General features: G+C 51.6%; 2 protein-coding genes across 3 annotated transcripts; both read left to right on the plus strand.

The window, feature by feature from the left end:
• The first annotated feature begins 452 nt into the window (after window positions 1-452).
• LOC101718308 (cytochrome P450 2D4-like) lies at window positions 453-2,631 on the plus strand. The gene is made up of 6 exons (XM_087214213.1): window positions 453-464; window positions 641-822; window positions 1,155-1,235; window positions 1,324-1,480; window positions 2,249-2,326; window positions 2,602-2,631. The coding sequence occupies exons 1-6, from the start codon at window positions 453-455 to the stop codon at window positions 2,629-2,631; spliced, it is 540 nt and encodes a 179-aa protein (XP_087070339.1).
• A 1,070-nt stretch (window positions 2,632-3,701) lies between these two features.
• LOC101724763 (cytochrome P450 2D17-like) lies at window positions 3,702-19,361 on the plus strand. 2 transcript variants are annotated; one of them, XM_004845478.3, is made up of 10 exons: window positions 3,702-3,814; window positions 15,024-15,272; window positions 15,977-16,148; window positions 16,384-16,536; window positions 16,647-16,807; window positions 17,217-17,393; window positions 17,578-17,719; window positions 17,940-18,127; window positions 18,533-18,674; window positions 18,777-19,361. In XM_004845478.3, exons 2-10 carry the CDS (start codon window positions 15,033-15,035, stop codon window positions 18,953-18,955), a joined length of 1,554 nt encoding a protein of 517 aa, XP_004845535.2. In that variant the 5' UTR covers window positions 3,702-3,814; window positions 15,024-15,032; the 3' UTR covers window positions 18,956-19,361. The 2 variants fall into 2 exon arrangements, with proteins under 2 accessions (XP_004845535.2, XP_021114517.1); XM_021258858.2 differs by lacking the exon at window positions 17,217-17,393.
• Window positions 19,362-19,530: the final 169 nt, after the last annotated feature.

The following is a 19,530-nucleotide window of genomic DNA, read 5'->3' on the forward strand; positions in this document are numbered from 1 at the left end:
TGTTGGCCCCCCAGCCTCACTCGAAGCAGTGTCCTAACAGGAGAGGTCCAGGACTGTTGGGGCTAGATGTGTGTATTTGTGTGTGTGCATGTGTGTGTGTCCCTTCCAATGACATCAGAGGGAAAGGTCTTTCAACTGGGGGAGTGAGGTCAAGTTCCTGAGCAGCATTTCAATCAGGAAATTGAGGTGGAGAGAGAGGCAGTGACCTGCCTCAAATCTTTCACAGCTATGAGTTTGGGCCTCACAGCTTCCATCTGTGAACCTGAGTTTCTTCATCTATGAAATGGGATGCCAATGGGCCCCACTCGAAATTTTGTCACTCTGGCAGGTCATAGCTGGGTGATGGGATCTAGATCTATAACAATTCCTTGACATTAGAGGACAGGACCTCCAGCATCAAGACACCAGATCAGGCTGGGGTAGTGCTTGGGGTAGATCATTTGCCTAGCAGCATGGGTGAGGCTGTGAGTTCCATCAGAACTATCACAGAAAAAAGTGAAAAGGGGAACAAGTCTCATCCTTACATTGCTCCACCTGGGTCTCCAAAGCTCACACAGTTCATCCAGGGCCTGCACTGATACTGGGTCCTGCAGTCTGGTGGAGACCTTGACTAGATGAGGACCTGACCTTCCACCTGCAGCTTCAGTGCTGCTTTGGGGACGTGTTTAGCCTGCACGTGGCCTGGAAGCCAGTGGTTGTGCTCAATGGGCTGTCAGCTGTGCATGAGGCCCTGGTGAACCTCGGCGAGGACACCACAGACTGGCCACTGATGCCAATCTATGAGCACCTGGGCTTTCGTCCCCAACCCCAAGACAAAGAATGGTAGGGTAGAGAAAGTATCAGGGTGAGACATGGAAGGCAGTGACCAAAGAAAAGACAGAGCCCAATGCGAACAGTGATGTGCTCAAGGGACACAACGAAAAGCCAGTCGAATCTAGGGGTAGAGTCTGTGGCAGGTAGTCAGGGGCTAAGTGTGTGTTGTGTCAGGACTCGGCCCATACCCACTGGAAGAGAATGGCAGGGTGGCATGAAGGACACAGCCAGATACACCTAGTCATGGACATGCCCACACCATACCAGGGCTGATTCTGGCATCCTACGGACGGGCCTGGCGTGAGCAATGGCTTCTCCATGTCCACCCTGTGCAACTTCAGCCTGGGCAAGAAGTTGATGGAGCACTGGTTAACCAAGGAGGCCACCTGCCTCTGTACCATCTTCACCAGCCAAGCTAGTGGGTGGTGGGCTGAGGGGCACAAGCAAGGGACGAGGCAGCAGCGGAATAGGGACAGTGGGGACCCACTGACATACATTCTTGCTCCCCAGATACTCATTTAGCCCCAACACCCTCCTGAACCCAGTGATGTGCAATATGATAGCCTTTGCCATCTGCACATGTCACTTCAAGTACAGTGACTCACTCAGGCCTGAATTAGAACTGCTGGAGGACACCATGAAGGAGGACCGTGAGTTGATGCCCCAGGTGAGGGGTCCAAGGGAGTCTCCGAAGGGACAGCTCCCTGCTCTTAGCCTCTATTGAGCAGGACTTGCATACAGGACCGACAGGAAGAGGGGTTCTGGGAGAGGCCACTGCAGGACAGGCCTGGCTTAGGAAAATCCCAGAGACACTAAAAGGAGAAGTGACCTAAGGTCAGGGTTCCCGAGAGAGTAAGAGCCTGTGCTTCCTGTCCATATGGGGAGCCACAAAAGCCCATGAGATTTCCATGGTAGGATGTTGTTTCTGTTGGCCCAGGGCCAAGACAAAGTCTGGAGGCTGCCACTAGTTGAAGGAACAAGTCAATAGAGGAGACAGGAAGGCCAGGGGTCTGCCCTGGAGGAGGCTTGGACCTGAGGCTTGTCCAGGTGAGCAATTACTGCAGGAAGGACCCAGGTCTCTTCTGTGGCTGTCCAGGTGGGGAGCACATTCCCAGTTCTTCTGCACATCCCAGGGGTGGCTCCCAAGGTCCTTCCCACACAGGTCTTCTTGGGCCTCATGGATGAGCTAGTGACTAAGTACAGGACAATCTGGGACCCAGCACAGCCACCCAAGACCTGACTGATGCCTTCCTGGCTGAGGTGGAGGAAAGAGGTGGCTGTCAGCGAAGGATTAGGTGCTTGGGATGAGGGTCTTAAGAGAGATGAGACCTCATCATTTCCCAGTGACCCAGCATCTGGGCAAGGTGTAGAATGGTAGAGATAGGAGGAATTGCTCTCTCTTCCTTCTGAATCCTGAACTCTCTGCCTGGGCCAGGCCAAAGGGAACCCCGAGAGCAGCTTCAATAATGCGAACCTGTGCATGGTGGTGGCTGACCTGTTCATGGCAGGGATGGTGACCACTTGGCCTGGGCCCTGAGGCTCATGATCCTGCACCCAGATGTGCAGCATGAGCCCCGATGGGGCTAGATGGGATGTCTAGGGAGGAAAAATAGCAACAAGGTCCCCAAGCTTAGTAGGAACACCTGTGTCTCTTAAGCATGGGCTTAGCCCAGGCTTCTGTAAGTGTGACACGCTCCTCTCCTGGACACAGCCCTTAACACAGAGGAGGAGAGGGACAGGGCAAAGCCCCCTGGGACTGACCTGTCATGGGGATGCTTGTCTGTCCAGGTTGCGTCCACCAGGAGATTGATGAAGTGATCGGGCAGGGCGGTGCTCAGAGATGGGGAACCAGGCCCGCCTGCCATGATTTACAAAGTGCAGTGTTTTGGGGACATTGTCCCAATTAATTTGCCCCACATGGCGTCCCATGACATTGAAGTGCAGGGTTTCCTTATCCCCAAGGTATGCATGGGGCCCTCCTTCCCCAGCATGGCCGCTAACAGGTAAGGCCAGGCAGCACCCAGGCCGCTGATCTGGATTCCACAGTGCTGCCAGGTCCTGCCTGGTTGTGTACAATGTCAGGTCGAGACAGTGCCTCCCTGTCCCCACAGAGCTCCCAGAGTAGTAGGACCGGGAACTAAACCAAGTCACTGGGTTTTAGGGGAGCCACTGTACTAAAGCACAAGTGCCATTGTGAGCACCCATGGAAGCCTTCTCCCTCGGCCCTGCAATGGGATTAAAAAGTTGCTCAAAGCTTCTTAGGCTATGGCTTAACTGAAAGGGTCCAGATGTGTGCCAGGTAGAGTCCACCTGTGAGTGCTTCCTGGCAGGGGTCCTGGTGTTCCCCATCCCTCTTCACATTCGTGCTAGGTCCCACAGAAAAGGCCTTTGACAAAATCCAGCATTCATTTATGATTTTTAAAAAAACTGAAGAAAATGGGTTCAGAAAGACTATCTGATACCACCAACATCATACTAAATGAGGAAAAGATAAAATATTTTCCAAGATCAGGATCAAGACAAGGATGTCCAGTATCACCACTCCTGTTCAGTGTAGTACTGTACTTGAAACAGTAGCCAAAGCAATCAGCCAAGAGAAAGTGATTAAAAGGGATATGTATAGGATGGGAAGAAGTCAAATTATTGTTATTTGCACATGATCCTTTACATAGAGACACCTAGAATTAGTGTTGCAAAGGGCATCCTCACCTACTACCAGCCCTAGAGGTCTCTGGGAGGACTGAAGACCACAAGTTCCAGAGGCCTCTGGGAGGGTGGACTGTCTGCAGCAACTAGGAGCCTCTGTCTGCCCTGATGGACTACAAGTCCTAGAGGCCGCTGCACAACCCGGCGGACTACAAGTCCCAGGGGCCTCTGGGCTCACAGATGAACTAAAAGCCCCTGAGGGCTCTGGCGGCAGCCAAGTCGGTCCTGCACCTTTGGAGTGGGAACCTCGTCCTCAGGTCCTCCGCTCACTGCCCGGCTGCCGTCTCTTTTCGAGGTAAAGGGTGACCCGAGAGGCTTGACGAGCTGGAGACAGGGCTCCTCGGGGCCGGGAGCTGTCCAGTGCCTGGGCTCAGGTGGGAGTGGGGTCCCCCAGCCCAGTCAGGTGCCAAGGGGGCTCCCTGAGCACTGAGGCCCGCACCTCACATCCGGCAGGTGGTGAAGCGGTGGAGCCCCTGCCTTGAGTCTAGCTTCCTGCCGCCCAGGACCTGCGAGGAGGAGGGGTCCTCTCTTGGAGACAAGCCAACTCTGCTTGTCCTCTACCCTCCCCAGAAAGTGTTTTCAGTCACTGGCCATCCCCCAGATACACCCCTCCACCGCTGTTTTATCCAGAGAAATTAAAACATATGGAAACTTTACAGTGACTGAACAGGCATTGTACAGTGAACGCCTACAGACTACCAGCTGGAATGTACAATTGTCAGTCACTGTACTTTGTCACAGTCCTATCCACCTCTCATACAAGAGGTCTAGTATCACTGTGAGAACAGAGACATGGATTGTGTGGTTAATACTTCAGGGACAGTGTTTTGAGGGAGAGTGAATGGAATGGACCTGCAGGCCAGTTGGCAGTGACTGAAGTGAGTCCTCACCCCACCTTCTCTGTGTCATTTCTTTATATTTTAAGCTTGCCTGTTTGAACCTGCTTGGTTCCATGTGTGTTTCTTTGCTGTAGGGGAACGAGATTGCCTAGCACAGTTGACAGCCATGGTGCTGATTTAATTAGTTGTTTCTTTGATTCCCCAGGCTCACCTGTTTTCTTTTTCTTTCAGTCTTTTTTATTGTTGTTGTTTCGGGGATTGAACTCAGGACCTTGCACTTTCGAGGCAGCTGCAGCGACACTGAGCTAAATCCCCTGCCCCTACCTATTTTCTTCCATAGATACAAGACATCCTATTCAGTTCTCTGAAAGGGAGAGGAGACAGGCTCTGTGGAAATTCATCTCCACTGTCAGAACTGTTCAGAGCTCCAGGACATATTTTTACTCATAGAGGGATGAAGTTAGGAAAAGGTAACATTTTATGTTGCTGTCTGTGCCCTGACTGTGAAGGACAGGCTTGTGAGAAGGCCGCCTGTGCAGAAGCTCTGCAGAGATCCATAGCCTTAGTCAGAAGGGGAGAGGAGATCAAAGCCAACGGTGGTGGTGGGAGCTTCTTGTGCCCTCATGAGGGGACTTGGAAATAGATTTCCCAAAATGGAAATGTGCCCGTTTGTAGGACACCACACGGCTTCTGTCTCCTCTCTGGCCGGTCACTGTTTTCCCAGATGTGGACGGTGGAGGCTGCATCACAATATAATGCTGCATGGGAGAGGAACACCCAGCCAGGGCCCTTTGGCAGAGCCTTCTTACCCAGAGGGCAGCACAATAAAGGAAACGCAGGTTTGGGTGGCCCCTGAGCCTGTGGGCCTACTGGGTCTGGTCACCCTTTCTCATGCTCTGTAAGTCACCAGGCAGCACTCTGGTGATAATGTTTGCGTCCTGGGACCAGTACCACCTAGACTTGGCACTACAGACAGACTGGAGGTCCCTCTCTGTCACCTGGACACAAGCTGATGATTGATCTCCTGGAAATCTGTTTGCATCTGTTTTGTGGATTCCATTTGTTTCCTATGTTGGGATTCCATCATGTTCCTCAGCTCCTCTCTAGATTTATTAATCATGTCTTGCACTAGGAGCACAATTTCTCCTGTTATCAGAGAAATTATTTCTGATTTCATTTTTTCCAGATCCCCTTTTGTTGCCAGGTCAGGGAGTCCAGGTGGTTGCGTATCAGAGTGTTCCATCCCGTTTCCCTTTGGGGTTGCTGTAGGTGATCTGGAAGTCTGGTTTTGAGACTTATTTACGTGTTTTCTCATTTCAACTGGGTGGGGGGCTGTTGGCGCCTGCACGGATTACCTCTGAGCTGCGAGAGGTGGGACAGGGGCCGGGAGCAGCAGTAGGGATGGTGGCCCAAAGGCCCTTTCCTCTGGGCTGGGAGCAGCGGGAGGGATGGTGGCCGGGAAGCCCCTTCCTCTGGACCAGGAGCAGTGGGATGGTGGCTCAGAAGCCCCTACCTCTGAGCCGGGAGTGGCGGGACTCAGTACTGTGGTCTGTGGTCTGGTGTCCTCTGTATCTTTGTAGTGTGGAACCAGGTGGCTGTACAGAGGAGCGGGGTGGGGGTCCAGTGGATTGTTACTGGGGCGCGGGCTGATTGAGCGTGTTCCGCGCGACTTGCGACCTCGGTAGGGCATGGGCAGACCTGCCTGTCTGCAGCAGGCTGATTCGGCATGTTCCCCTCGACTCACGTGTGACCTGACCTCCATAGGACGTACGCAAGCTGACAATTGAGATATCTTTCCAGAGCCTCACTTGCCACATCTATGGCAAAGAGCAACACTCAGGAAATGTGTAGACCTGTATCTTCTGTAAGTGTCAGAAAAATGAGGCTTTAGACAGAATGAAGAGAATGGAAGCCATGCGGCATAGGGTAAAGAGATCCAACCACATTCTGATCCTTTCCATAGAAGCAGTTGTGCTGCATTTTGGTAATATTAGGTCTTTTTTTCATAAACAGTTCATGTCACTTTTGTGGGGCTCCTGATTTTTTAGGTGCTATGAGCCCTGCTTTGCCTGTCCATGGGGATCCAGCACCATGCATTGTTCCCACAAGGAAATGTCATGAGGAGTTAGCACAAACTGTGAAGATGCTTGATGAGGAATGTATTCATTACATGTTCATCCCGTCTGAATCCAGATCTAGCTCCTGTGTTTGGGTTTCTCTTTCAAGGAGAAACAGGCCAGGGCAGGTGGAAGTAGAGCAGAGAGCAAGGATTGTAGGGGGTGGGATTTGAGAATGACTTCAGGAATAAAGTGAACTGGGTTAACAATGAGAGCCTCACCACCTGGGGAGACAGAGGAATGAGCTTTCCCTGCACTGTGGACCCTCTGTGCTTTATGCCCAGATTGCACCCTTGACTTACCAAGTCAGTTCATTCATGAGGGCTGGTTGTAACTCAAGTTGATCAGTTGAAGGCTCAGGCTCCTCTACACAGCCTTCAAAGTCTCTCTCCTATATACAGGCAGATCTGTGTCCTTAGAGAGAGACACTGGCCCAGGATTTCTCAATTAACTCCACTCAGGAAAGGATGTTGTAATGTTCCTTTCAGAACTCTTTAAGCATTAAATCTGTGTCTGAGACCATCTGGAAGCACAAGTGGTTGGCATTTGAGTTGTAACTCAAAACTTTGTTCATAAGTTTTTTTTTATGGTATTGGGGGATCAAACACAGGTCCTTGGGCTTGTGAGGCAGGCAGCAGAACCACTGAGCTAAATCCCCGGCCCTAAAATTCTTAACATTTCCATTAAACAAGGATACTTTCTCTCTCTCTTTTTTTTTTTTTTTTGGTACCAGGGATCGAACTCAGGTCCTTGCGCTTGCGCACCAGGCGGTGAAAGCGCTAAGCTAAATCCCCGGCCCTGTTCATAAGTTAAAACTAAAATTCCAGTCGTGACCCAAGTTGTTTGTATGTCAGGCCAGTCATAACTCAAGGGTCCACTGTACTTGGCCAATTTACACCTGTCATCCAGGGAGGCAGTAGCACGGGCACAATTGTCCCACCATTGAAAAAGCAGCCAGAACGTCTATGTGACTCACCGTGGCAAATCATGCACAGCAGGCTGCACACCCAGCTGTCCTGAAATAATAGGATTTGGAGAAAGGGAAGGAAACTTGGGCTCCCTCCCTAACTGAAACAGAGTTTTTTCTGTCTGAATCTTTGCCCATAAACAGAAGGTCTTTCATGAGAAAGGCAGTGGAATATTCTCAGTCATGGCCGTGTTCTGACCAAGGTGCTATGGGTAGTCGACTTTTGGGTTAGGAGGAGCACAGGAAGTTTCCCGAAGTTAATGCCAACCCTTCTGCACCGGCAGTGTGTACAGATAGTTCTGAGAAGTGCAAGTGGTGGCTCTCAGGTAGGGCTGGAGCAGGCAGTGTTAGGGTTGGGCCATGAGCCTGAGCCCAGATTTTTCCCTAAAATGTTGGCCTTTAATTAGATAAGATAGTGGGTCTGAGAGCTTTTTGAAGCTGGAATTAATAGGACTTGCTGGCTGGTCAAGGTTTAGGGGGAAAAGTCTGTGACACCTCTGGGTATCCAGTTTGGTGAATGAGGAGTGCTGAACTGAAAAACAGTTGGCAGGACGTTGCTTGACCTCCAGTGCAGCCCATATTTCATGTGCTGCTTGGTTCTGTGGAGAAATTGGTTCTAAACCTGGTCCCTACAGTCCCTGACCTGCGGGTCTGGCAGAGAGACTGAGCCTGTGAGCACAACCCTCTAATTCCCTGTGACCGTTGCCCGAGCTTGGAAAAACCCGTCCATCCTGGTGTAGGGCTGTGAAGCTTCCTGCTTACCTCCCCTTGACTCTACCAGCGCCTCTACTGTCACAGAACCTCCTGTGGCTCTGCTGGGGTTTGCTGTATTTCTTTTGTAAATAGTTCTTAAGGGTGACTTGGCTTTCCAGGTGGATCTGCAGTTCCCTAAGGGCAAGGACCAAGAGAAAAATGACCCTCCCGGCAAGGAGGTGCACGAGCGCAATCCTAGAACCCTGGGAGGCAGAGGCAGGATCACAAGTTTCAGCCAAGCCTGAGCAATTTGGTGAGACCTTGTCTTCAAATAAGAAAATGGGGCCAGGGATTTAGCTCAGTGGCACCACACCTGCCTCGCAAGCACAAGGTCCTGAGTTCGATCTCCGGTACAAAAAAGAAAAAAGAAAAGAAAATGGGCTATAGGTATGCAAAGACCCTGGGCTCAAATTTAACACACACACACACACACACACACACACACACACACACACACACACCCAGAGGAAAGTGCCTTCCATACAGGATTCAGTAAATGTGACCTGAAGTAAGGAGTCAAGAGCAGCATAAGTCTTTTCAAACAGATAGTCATGTAAAACAAGAAACAAACAGGTTGTGATGGCTGTGCTGAATAAAACTGTCTCTTCCAGACTAGGGATGTAGTTCAGTGGTAGAGCACTTATCTAGCATATGCAAGGCCCTGAGTTTAATCCCCAGCACAGAAAAAACAAAACAAAACAAAAACAAAAACCTATCGGGAGCCAGACATGGTGGCCCATGCCTGTAATTCCAGCTACTGGGGAGGCTGAGGCAGGAGGATCATGAGTCCACAGCCTGGATAATATAGCAAGACCCTATTTCAAAATAAATTAAAATAAAAATAATAAATTTACAAATTTTAAAAACAAATCTGTGTCATCGTCTGCACCAGGTATATCTAACACATGGCCTGAGGTGACCCATGCAAACCTGAATAGCTAGAAACACAGCTTCACAAGGTCATAAACTTTTAACATTATTATGTGATTTTTCAGCCATATTTTTAATTACTCAGTTGCACAAGCACAGACTACAGAGCCCATGTTGGAACACTGTGTAGAGGAGAACACAGTGCAGTGCTAACTCTGCTTCCTGTGTCTGCCACACAGTGGAATCAAAACCCATGTGTATCAGATGATACATGGCCTTGTGGGACTTGGTGAGCAAAGCACAATGATTACTGGGGGTTTTTGGGGGGTTTTTTTTGGTACTGGGATCGAACTCAGGTCCTTGCGCTTGGTAGCAGGCGGCGAAACCACTGAGCTAAATCCCCGGCCCAGTGATTACTGTGAATAATGCTTCAACCCACCTACATGTGTGTGTCCCTGTGCAGATGGGTATCTATTGTTATTAAGCATGTATATGCTGGGCACAGTGGTGCACGTCTGTAATCCCAGCACTCTGAGAGGTTGAGGCAGGAGGACACAAAGTTCAGGCCCAGCCAGGCAACTTAGCAACTTGGTGAGACCCTGTCTCAAAATAAATAATGGAAGAAATGGGCTGGTGATATAGCTCAGTGCAAAGGCCCTAGGTTCAATCCCCAGCACCTTTTAAATAAATAGATAAGTAAATAAGCAGACATGTAAGTGTCCTTATTATTAAACTTGAGCCTATGGTATTATTTTGTAAAATAATCTAATCAGTTAAAAGTTTTTTAGCAGCTGTGGCATAGAAAGCATAAGAATGTATCAAAGTCTTCTTAGGATATTGTTATAATTACTTGTACAACATCACTAATCCTAGAGAAATAAATGGTTACTTATTTATTTTTTGGAATTCATACAGTTATGAACAGATGCTCATGCCCCTTTCCAGCACTTTTATAAGATCTTTCTTGACAGAGAAAAATAGCCCCCATTTCACAGTCACGCCTCCCCTTCCCTTTCATGCCTTGCTCACGTTATCGCTTTTTGGCTGTTATGTCCATTTGTGACCAACTATTTTCAAGAATGAAACACACGAGGGTGATAGCAGAGTAATCAGAAAGAGAGTGGTTGTCTCGCCATTGTAGCAGAGACATTCACAGACCACATTCCAACAGTCCAGAGCCTTCCTGAAGAGATCCTTAGCAAGCTCGCTGATGTCCTTGAAGACACCCACAGTGACAAATGGAGAATACATTATCAGGCAAGGTGCAAGAAGAGACACTTTGTTTATCCTCAGCAAAGGAATGGTAAATGTGAGTCATGAAGAGTCACCAAGTGGGGCTGGAGATTTAGCTCATTGGTTCTGCTGCCTGACTCGAAAGTGCAAGGACCTGAGTTCAAGCCCCGGTACCAAAAAATAAAAAATAAAATAAAAAATAAGAGTCACCAAGTGAAGACCCAGTCTTTCTTAGAACCTTAGGAAAAGGAGACTGGTTTGGAGAGAAAGCCTTGCAGGGGGAAGATATGAGAACAGCAAGAATAAAATACACGAAGAATGAAGTTAGAGCAGAAGTATGTGACAAGCAGCTGAGAAGTCCTTAAGAATTGCAACCACTTCCATTGATCTAGACATTGATGCAGCTGTTTCACACAAACATGGGTAAATATCTTGATGTTTATGTTACCCCTTTAAACATGTTACTATAAAAATAGTAAAAATAAAGGAAATCTGATTACATATGCACATTAAATATACTATATATTTTATATGCAACCCATGGCAACTCTTCTTCACTCAGTGTGACTCATACAACCTGAAGGGTGGGCACCCCTAACCTGCTCAGGAGCAAAGGCCTGAGGTGCCCACTCCGCAGGTCTCAGAGTCCTCAGGCATCTGTATGGCCTGAGCCATAGTTTCTGTCTTCCAGGGTGGTCAAGCTCAGGTTCCCCATAGGTGTATGTGCTTACATCTTTTTGCCTGGAGAGCAGCCACAATGTGACTCATTCCTCTTCGGCCCCAGTCAGATTGGCCAAAAATCAACTGTATCTGCTGGCGGTGGTGTGAGAACTCTTGGATTCCACACTCCTAGCAGTCACCAGCCCCCCTTTTTGAGACAGAGTCTCACTAAATTGCCTAGGCTGGGTTCGAACTTGTTTTCCTCCTGCCTCAGCCTCCCAAGCAGTTGAGATTGCAGATGTGTGCCACCATGACCACCACATATAATGCTGCTGAGATTTAAAAAAATATTTACTTATGTGTTTGTCATGCTGGAGATTGAACCTGGGTCCTCATGAATGCAAGGGAAGTGTTCTAAGACTGAGCTACCTCCCAGCCTCAAGTCCAACCTCCTAATACTTTTACAATGACCAATCTCAGCATGAGTTTTGAAGGGGAGAGTCAATCCATAGTGTGCCAGGTTTGTTAGCTTGTTTGTTGTGACACAAGCTACTTTCTAGTTCTGAAAGTTCAAGAACATGCTGTCCGCATCACCTTGGCTCCAGTGAGAACCTCATAGTGGATGTGGTCACACTGGCAAGAGCCTGTGCAGGAGCAAGAGATGACATCACCAAGTCAGGAAGCCATTAAGGTTCTATAGGGCCCACAGGACAGGTCTCCTGGAGAGACAGTATGGCGTCTATGTGTCCTCTTCCAGTGAAGTCATACAGATGCTGCTTAATTCCCCCAGCACAGTGTGTGAAAACATGCATGAAGTATGTACAGACAGAGTGGCAACTCACCCTTGATGCCCACAGATTGTACTGAGGTTTGGTCTTTATAGGCATGGAGCACCACTGTGCCTGACATTAGTTACTGAGCCTTCAGCACCCCTAGACCCAGTGACCCAACTGTACATCACATTGCTAGTATGACCTGTTTAGCATGGATTGAGGCTCAAATATAAAGACTTTTATGAGGCAGGATGATCCCAGGGCATGCAGGATGTCTCCCAGGAGCTAGGCACGGTCCAAGTAAGACTTTATGAGGTACAGGATTTGCATCCCAGCTGCTGAGTTTGCCCTTTTGTGCCTAGGGGCTCACTTACCCTGGATGCCTGCACTTCAGGTACCACAGAGTCCATCTCATACTAGAGGCCAGCTGATGGAGCCCATGAGGGAGCCCCTTCCCTGAGCCTCTCAGTCACCAGAAAGCATGACTGGTCCTGTCCCAGCCCCTCAGGGATGCAGTATCCAGGCCCCTGTGAGTGTTAAGGTGAATTTCAGTCCAGGCTGGAGTTAGAGGAGGACAATTGTCTGGATGATGTCCTCCCAATGACTGGGTCGGGCAGGTCCCACAAGGTTGGAAGACACAGGAAATGAGGTTTATGGATTTCAGACCTGCCCTAGGGAGAGGGCCTTGGGATGTGGAGTGGGCAGCAGATAAGCAACACCCTGATTCTAGATGTGCTCTGCCACTACACTGTGTGACCCTGGGCTTATCTCTTCCACCCTGTGCTTCTGTTTCCCTTTCTACCCAAGAGAGGATCACACCAGATGACTCCTGATTTCCTTCTTCGTGCCCTGTGTTGGTCCTGTGAACCTTGCTGTCTAAAGGCCCTACTAATGGCACCAACTGCTGTCTTCCCTCTGTCCTCACCCTCACGATGACTTCTGGGTGGGCCATGTGGGCAGTACTCATGGGTTCCTAATGACCATAAGGCTACCTGAGTCTCTGGCAGACTTTCTGGTGCATTTAGGGAACATCCTGGGAGAGAGAACCCCAGACACTCAAGCCACTCTAAGGCCTCTTCCCTTTTGTTTCCTTTTGTTTCATTTGTCCTAAGAATTGAACTCAGTGCCTTTGTACTGAGCTACATCCCTAGCCCTTTAAAAAATAAAGTGAAACAGATCTTAAGTTGCTAAGTTGCCCAGGCTGGGCTCAAACTTGTGATCCTCCTGCCTTACCCTTCTAGAGTGCTGGGTTTCTAGGTGTGCATCACCACAATTGCTTTAGCATTTTTAAAAACTCCCCTCAGGACAGGGGGCTCCCCAGCTCGTAGCACTCCTGGGATCATAGTCTGCCAACTGACACTGAGTCAGAAGGCCACCAAGGCCCCATGGCCACTGCATGGTATCCACTAAGGTGACAGGCCTTCACTAAGGTGAGGTAGTGTCCCTGGAGGTGTCAGGAGAGAGACTATGGGCGCAGGCAGATGGGGTTTGTCTGGGCAGCTGTGGAGGCGCTGAAAGAAGGCCCTGGACCATTAGAAGCAGCAACTCGAGAGTGAGGATCCTTTCCTGGATTCTTTCTCATTCATGGTTCCCACTATTGGGGGTGCCAAAGGCTGGGAACCATTATGCCCAACCTTCTTAAGAGCTGGAGAGCTCCAACCACTGGGTCTTCCTGCATGTTCTCTACCACAGAGGGCTCTAAAATGCAAAAACAGGTAAGCTTTGTGGGTTCTTTCCTGGGAGAAACTTTACCCTGTGATGCTTGCGGGAATCATTCAGCTGTGATAAAATATGTAAGAGGTTCAAAGAACTCCAAGTAGGATAAACTCCAAGAGATCTACACCACTCAATGTAGTAATTATCAGAAGGCAGAATTTTGAAGGCGCAAGAAGGGAGCAGCTCATCTTGAGCATAAGATTTGTCAATAACATTAGTATTGACTTCTAATCAGAAACTTCAGAGGCCAGAGAGCAGTGGCTGCAGGATGTGTACAGGCAGGGAAAGGGCCTTCTGGGCTCCACCAATTGGTGAGTTTGGGAAACTAGTGAGCTTGAAACACCCTTCTGTCTCCAGGCAGCCAGAATTTAACTTGCCAGGGTCAGGCCGGAGCCCAAGAATCTGGGTGGGCAGAGGGCTCCATACAGAGCCTCACTGGAGCATCCTCCTGATAGGAGAGGCTCCTCCAGCAATCTCAGGGACCTCAGGCTGGTGATGCATGTATATGTGTGTGTGCAAGGGAATATGTGCGCCTGAGTGTGACTCGTGTAAATGCTGGGCATGTGGCTTGGTAGGACCTTGAATCGGTGTTGGGGTCTGGGGGGGTGCATGTGAGAGGTCTGAGAATGTACTCAGGGTGTGTGTGAGATTAGGTGTCACGTGTGCAGTATGCCTTGAAAGGACTGGTGGCTACTTCATGGATCTGGTCGAATGCCCCCCTCCCCTAAGGCTTCACATGTTATAATTTAACCCCATTCTGAAGACAGTGAGGACGAAAACTTACTCTGACTGTGGAGATAAAGGTGAAGCCTTTGGGAAGTGATTAGCATAAATGAGGCCATTAGAGTAGGGCACCGTGACTGAACCCTGGTGGCTTTCTAAGAAGAGGGAGAGAGTCCAGACACACACAAGCTGTCTCTTGCCATGTGACACATCAGGATTCTGCTGGCAAGAGGACCATCACCAGATGGGACCCCTTGAACCTCCAGAACCCAAAGCCAAAATAAATCTCTTTTCTTTATAAAGTAGCATACTTTGGGTATTTCATTATAGCAACTACATAACTACAGACTGACAGATGGAGAACCTCATCTTGTATTCCCTCTCACGCTCCCTCTGATAACCAAGGCCTCCCTCCCTCCATCTATGGATGACAAATATGGGAGGCAAAGGCCATTCAGGAGCAGGCAGGGGAGGCAAGGGAAAAGCAAGAGCATGCTCTGTGGGAGACAGATGTTGTGCCACATAAGGGGGTGTGGGCTTAGCAGGGGAGGTAGGGGCAGGGTCAAGCCGAGCCATGCTCCTGGCTGTGGAGTATGAGGAAGAGACTGGGATAGTTCTCCCTCAGTCACCTCCGCCTCCCTCCCCCCTCCCCTGGGTCTGCACCTAGACCAGGAGAAGAGGCAAGGACCTCTGTAGCTGCGCCTCCACTCGCCCTGCCCTGCCCTCCACCCTGTGTGAACAGAGCAGCATTGCTCCTGGCAGGGGGCAGACGGCAGCCTTCGCCCCTGTATAAGGGAATGGCCAAGCTGGTCCAGTGCCCAGGGTGTGATGGGCATGTCCCTCCTGACCTTAGGTCCCTGGAATGGTGACAGCTTCTGTGTGTCCAGAGAAGCCCGGTGGTCCACAGGCAGCCATGGGGCTGCTGAGCGGGGATACACTGTTCCCTGTGGCCATGGCCGTGGCCGTCTTCCTGCTCCTGGTGGACCTGATGCACCGGCGCCAACGCTGGGCTGCTCGCTACCCGCCTGGCCCCATGCCAGTGCCCGGGCTGGGCAACCTGCTGCAGCTGGACTTCCAGGACCTGCTGGCGTGCTGCCAAAAGGTAAAGGACTTGCCATTCCATAGCAGCATTGGTGGCAGAAGCATACACAAAAGCCAGCAGTGGCTGGTGGGGAAGCCACAGAATCCACAGGGAGATGGGGCCACAAGAAGCAGCAGGCTGAAGGCTTTCTTGGGGAGGACACTGGAGGCCTGAGGAGACGCTAAAACTTCTACGGGCACAAGTGTGGGAGGAGAAGGCCGGGAGGTGAGGCGGGATGTGGCAGCAGGTTCTAGATCCAGTTGGGTAGAGCAGAAGTTATGTAGGCTGCAAGTCCCTTCTGATGACATCAGAGGAACAGTCCTGGGAATGAGGGGCAGGACCAGTGTCTGAGCAGCATTCAGTGGGGAAACTGAGGCCAAGGGAGCTACCGTGATGTGCGTCAGTCCTGTGAAGCCGTGGAGCTCAGGTCTCACTGCTCACCATGTGAACCACAATTTCCTCATCTGTGAAACAGGAGGCTAATGGACCCTGGGGCTATTTCTTATGACTGGTTAGTAACAGCTGGCCCGCCTGATCCAAAGTGAGTTTCTCCCCCTTAGGGGATATGAGCCCCTGGCCTCCTGAGGACTGATCTGGATACTAATCTCCTCCTTGAACCTGGTTCTCTATTGGCTTCCCCCGAGCCTCACACGATACAGTGAAGATCACCCGCTCTGCATGGGTCAGAGCCTGGGTTGACAAATGCACTGACCCTTTGCCTACAGCTGCGGGGCCGCTTTGGGGATGTGTTCAGCCTGCAGCTGGTCTGGAAGCCAGTGGTCATACTCAATGGGCTGGCAGCTGTGCGCGAGGCACTGGTGAACCACAGTGAGGACACCGCTGACCGGCCACCCATGCCCATCTATGAGCACCTGGGCCTTGGGCCGCGTTCTCAAGGTAAATGAAAGCAGGGGCAGAGATAGAAATGGGGCTGGAGGGCCACGGGAGTAGGAAGCAGGAGTCATAGACTGTCCAGGGTCTGATGGGGACAAAGAGATGGGTGTGGGTCCAGGGACAAGCCAGGGAATGCAGGCGGTAGAGGTGGGTAAAGGGATTCCAGCATGAAGGGAGAGTAGATAAGCAACGGTGTGGTGGGGCAGAAGTCTCAGGGCCGAGTGCCCCCTGCCCCCAGGGATGGTCCTGGCACACTATGGACCCGCCTGGCGTGAGCTGCGCCGCTTCACTGTGTCCACCCTGCGCAACTTTGGCCTGGGCAAAAAGTCACTGGAGCAGCGGGTGACTGAGGAGGCCGCCTGCCTCTGTGCCGCCTTTGCCAACCAGGATGGTGAGTGATGGGCTCAGGGAAACAAGGAAGGGTAGAAGGAAGGGGTGGGAAGAAGGAGGCAGACTTCCACAGGGACACGGCCACCTCCTGTTCCACATCCCTGTTCTCAGGACACCCCTTCAGGCCCAACGCCCTCTTGAATAAAGCCACGTGCAATGTGATGGCCTCTCTCGTCTATGGACGCCGCTTCGAGTATGATGACCCGCACTTGGGCAGACTGCTGGAGCTGCTGGAGGAAATGTTGAAGGAAGAGTCTGGCATTGTGCCCAAGGTGCAGGGGCACAGGAGAGGCTGGTCAGGGGAGGCCCCCGCACTGGGGCCTCTGAGGCAGATTTGCATGCAGGGGCAATGGGGAGAAGGCATTCTGGGAGAGGTTGCTGGAGGAGGAAAGGCCTGGAGGTGGCAAGTGTCAGACAAGAGTGGGAGAGGTGGCCCCAGGTCTGGGCGCTCAAGAGGGCTGTCTGCATCTCCTGTCCACATCGGGAGCTACTGACACTCATGAGATTTCCAGGGTATGATGTTGCTTCTGGCAGCCCAGGCCAGGAGAGGCACTGGGGAGGGCGCAGGCCACCAGCAGGCACAGGCAGGCCCTGGATCCACCTGAGGAGGCTGGGGCCTGAGGCTGGTCCAGGTGAGCACTTATTTCAGGAAGGACCCAGGCCCCCTCTGTGTTGTCACAGGTGCTGAACTCGGTCCCCATCCTCCTGCGCATCCCAGGCCTGCCGGGCAAGGTCTTCCCTGGGCATAAGGCCTTCGTGGATCTGCTGGACGAGCTGCTGACCGAGTACAGGATGGCCTGGGACCCAGCCCAGCCACCCCGAGACCTGACTGACACCTTCCTGACCGAGATGGAGAAGGCGAGAGGGGGCTGTCAGAGGAGGGACTGAGGGCTCCAAGCTGGGAGTCCTATGAGGCGTGAGGCAAGGGCGGTGCTGGGCACCTCCCAGTGACCCAGCATCTGGGCTGAGGGGTGCAGAACAGGGGTCATTGTGGGGCTTCCTCCCTCTTCCCCCTGACCCCACCCTCTCTTGCCTGCCCCAGGCCAAGGGGAACCCTACGAGCACCTTCCATAACGGGAACCTGCACATGGTTATGGGTGACCTGTTCACAGCAGGGATGATGACCACTTCGACCACGCTGGCCTGGGCCCTGCTGCTCATGATCCTGCACCCGGATGTGCAGCGTGAGCCCAGATGGGACTGGATGGGAGAATGAGGGAGGAGAAATAGTGGCAGGGTCCCTGAGCTGAGTTGGGACCCCTACAGCTCCAAGCACAGGCTTCATCAGCTCCTATAAGCCTGACGCTCTCCCTGCCTGGTTGCAGCCCTTAACACGAGGGTGGAAAGGGTTGGGGCGCAGTCTCCAGGGACTGACCTGCCTGGGGGGGGTGCTTGTCTGTCCAGGCCAAGTGCACCAGGAGATCGATGAAGTGATCGGGCAGGGGCGGCGCCCAGAGATGGGGGACCAGGCCCGCCTGCCCTTCACCAACGCCGTGATTCACGAGGTGCAGCGCTTTGGGGACATTGCTCCATTGGGTTTGCCCCACATGACGCTCCGTGACACTGAGGTGCAGGGCTTCCTCATCCCCAAGGTAGGCCTGGGCCCTCCTTCCCCAGCATGGCCACTCCCAAGTGAGGCCAGGCAGCACCCAGGCTTCTGATCCTGGATTCCATAAGTGGGGCCAGGCCCAGGCTGGGAGTGCGGGATGCTGAGCCAGACAGTGGCACCCTCTCCCTGCAGAACCTCTGGGGTGGTGGAATAAAAACTAGAACGAGGCACGTGGTGTTGGAGGAGATAGTACACACAGAGATGACAGCATGAGCACCTACGGGAACCTTATGACCTGGCCCTGCCATGGGATCAGAGAGGGTGCCAAGAGCTTCTGGGGTTAATGGTTAATTGAAAGTGTCCAAGTGTGAGTCAGGTAGAGAGTGCTTATGCATGCTTAGTGGCAAGATTCTGGGTCTCCACCTTCACGTTCGGCACCTCCTACCAGGGGACAATGATCATTGCCAACCTGTCATCTGTGCTGAAGGATGAGACCGTCTGGGAGAAGCCCTTCCGCTTCCACCCCGAACACTTCCTGGACACTGAGGGCCACTTTGTGAAGCACGAGGCCTTCATGCCATTCTCAGCAGGTGCTTTCAGGTTCCTGGCCCTCTGTCCCCTTCCCAGGGTGCCTTGGAGGGGAGGAGCCCAGGCCCCAGGCTGACTGAACCAAACCCCATCCCCACCCACAGGCCGTCGCGCATGCCTTGGGGAGCCCCTGGCCCGCATGGAGCTCTTCCTCTTCTTCACCTGCCTCCTGCAGTGCTTCAGCTTCTCAGTGCCTGAAGGGCAGCCCCAGCCCAGTGACTATGGGCCCTTTAATGTCCTGGTGATCCCATCTCCCTACCAGCTCTGCGCTCTGCACCGCTAAAGGGGGCACCAAATCCCCACTCACACCCAAGCTGGTACCTAGATATACAATGAACCATTTTGCCAGCTCCAGCCTGGCAACTGGAGAATCCCCAGCCTGTCCTGGGGCTTCAGCAGCCTCCCCAGGGACGTCTCCCATTCCCTACCTTATCTATTCTCAACTGTAAAAAACAAAGGGATAGACTGATCTATTTTCTAGGGTAAGGTTTGTAACTGCATGACTTAAGTCATACATTTAAAAGGATTTCTAACCAAAGGACAAATAGTCAATTAAAAATAAAATTTGCACTTGGGTATGAATGACTCTGTATAAACACTTTAAGTGGGCCAGTCTGTTTGTTGGGCTGGTATCTCGTTCTTACAAGATCAAAAAATTAAAACAATAGGGCTCGTTTTTGTTGTTCCCAGTCCTCCGTCTGATCTGTCCGTAGCACATGATCATACGTAAAAGGTTTTTTCCTCACAGCACCCGACCACTGGACCCCAAGGGAGGGATCCACATGTCAATTGGCAGAGAATGTCAGCAGCATCGCCCTTCCCCATACCCGCCCCACACCCCCAGCCCTTCCCACCCCA

Source organism: Heterocephalus glaber, unplaced genomic scaffold (genome assembly GCF_053883595.1).
Source record: "Heterocephalus glaber isolate CG9 unplaced genomic scaffold, H.glaber_assembly_v1.0 deba00001444, whole genome shotgun sequence".
Taxonomy (NCBI): domain Eukaryota; kingdom Metazoa; phylum Chordata; class Mammalia; order Rodentia; family Bathyergidae; genus Heterocephalus; species Heterocephalus glaber.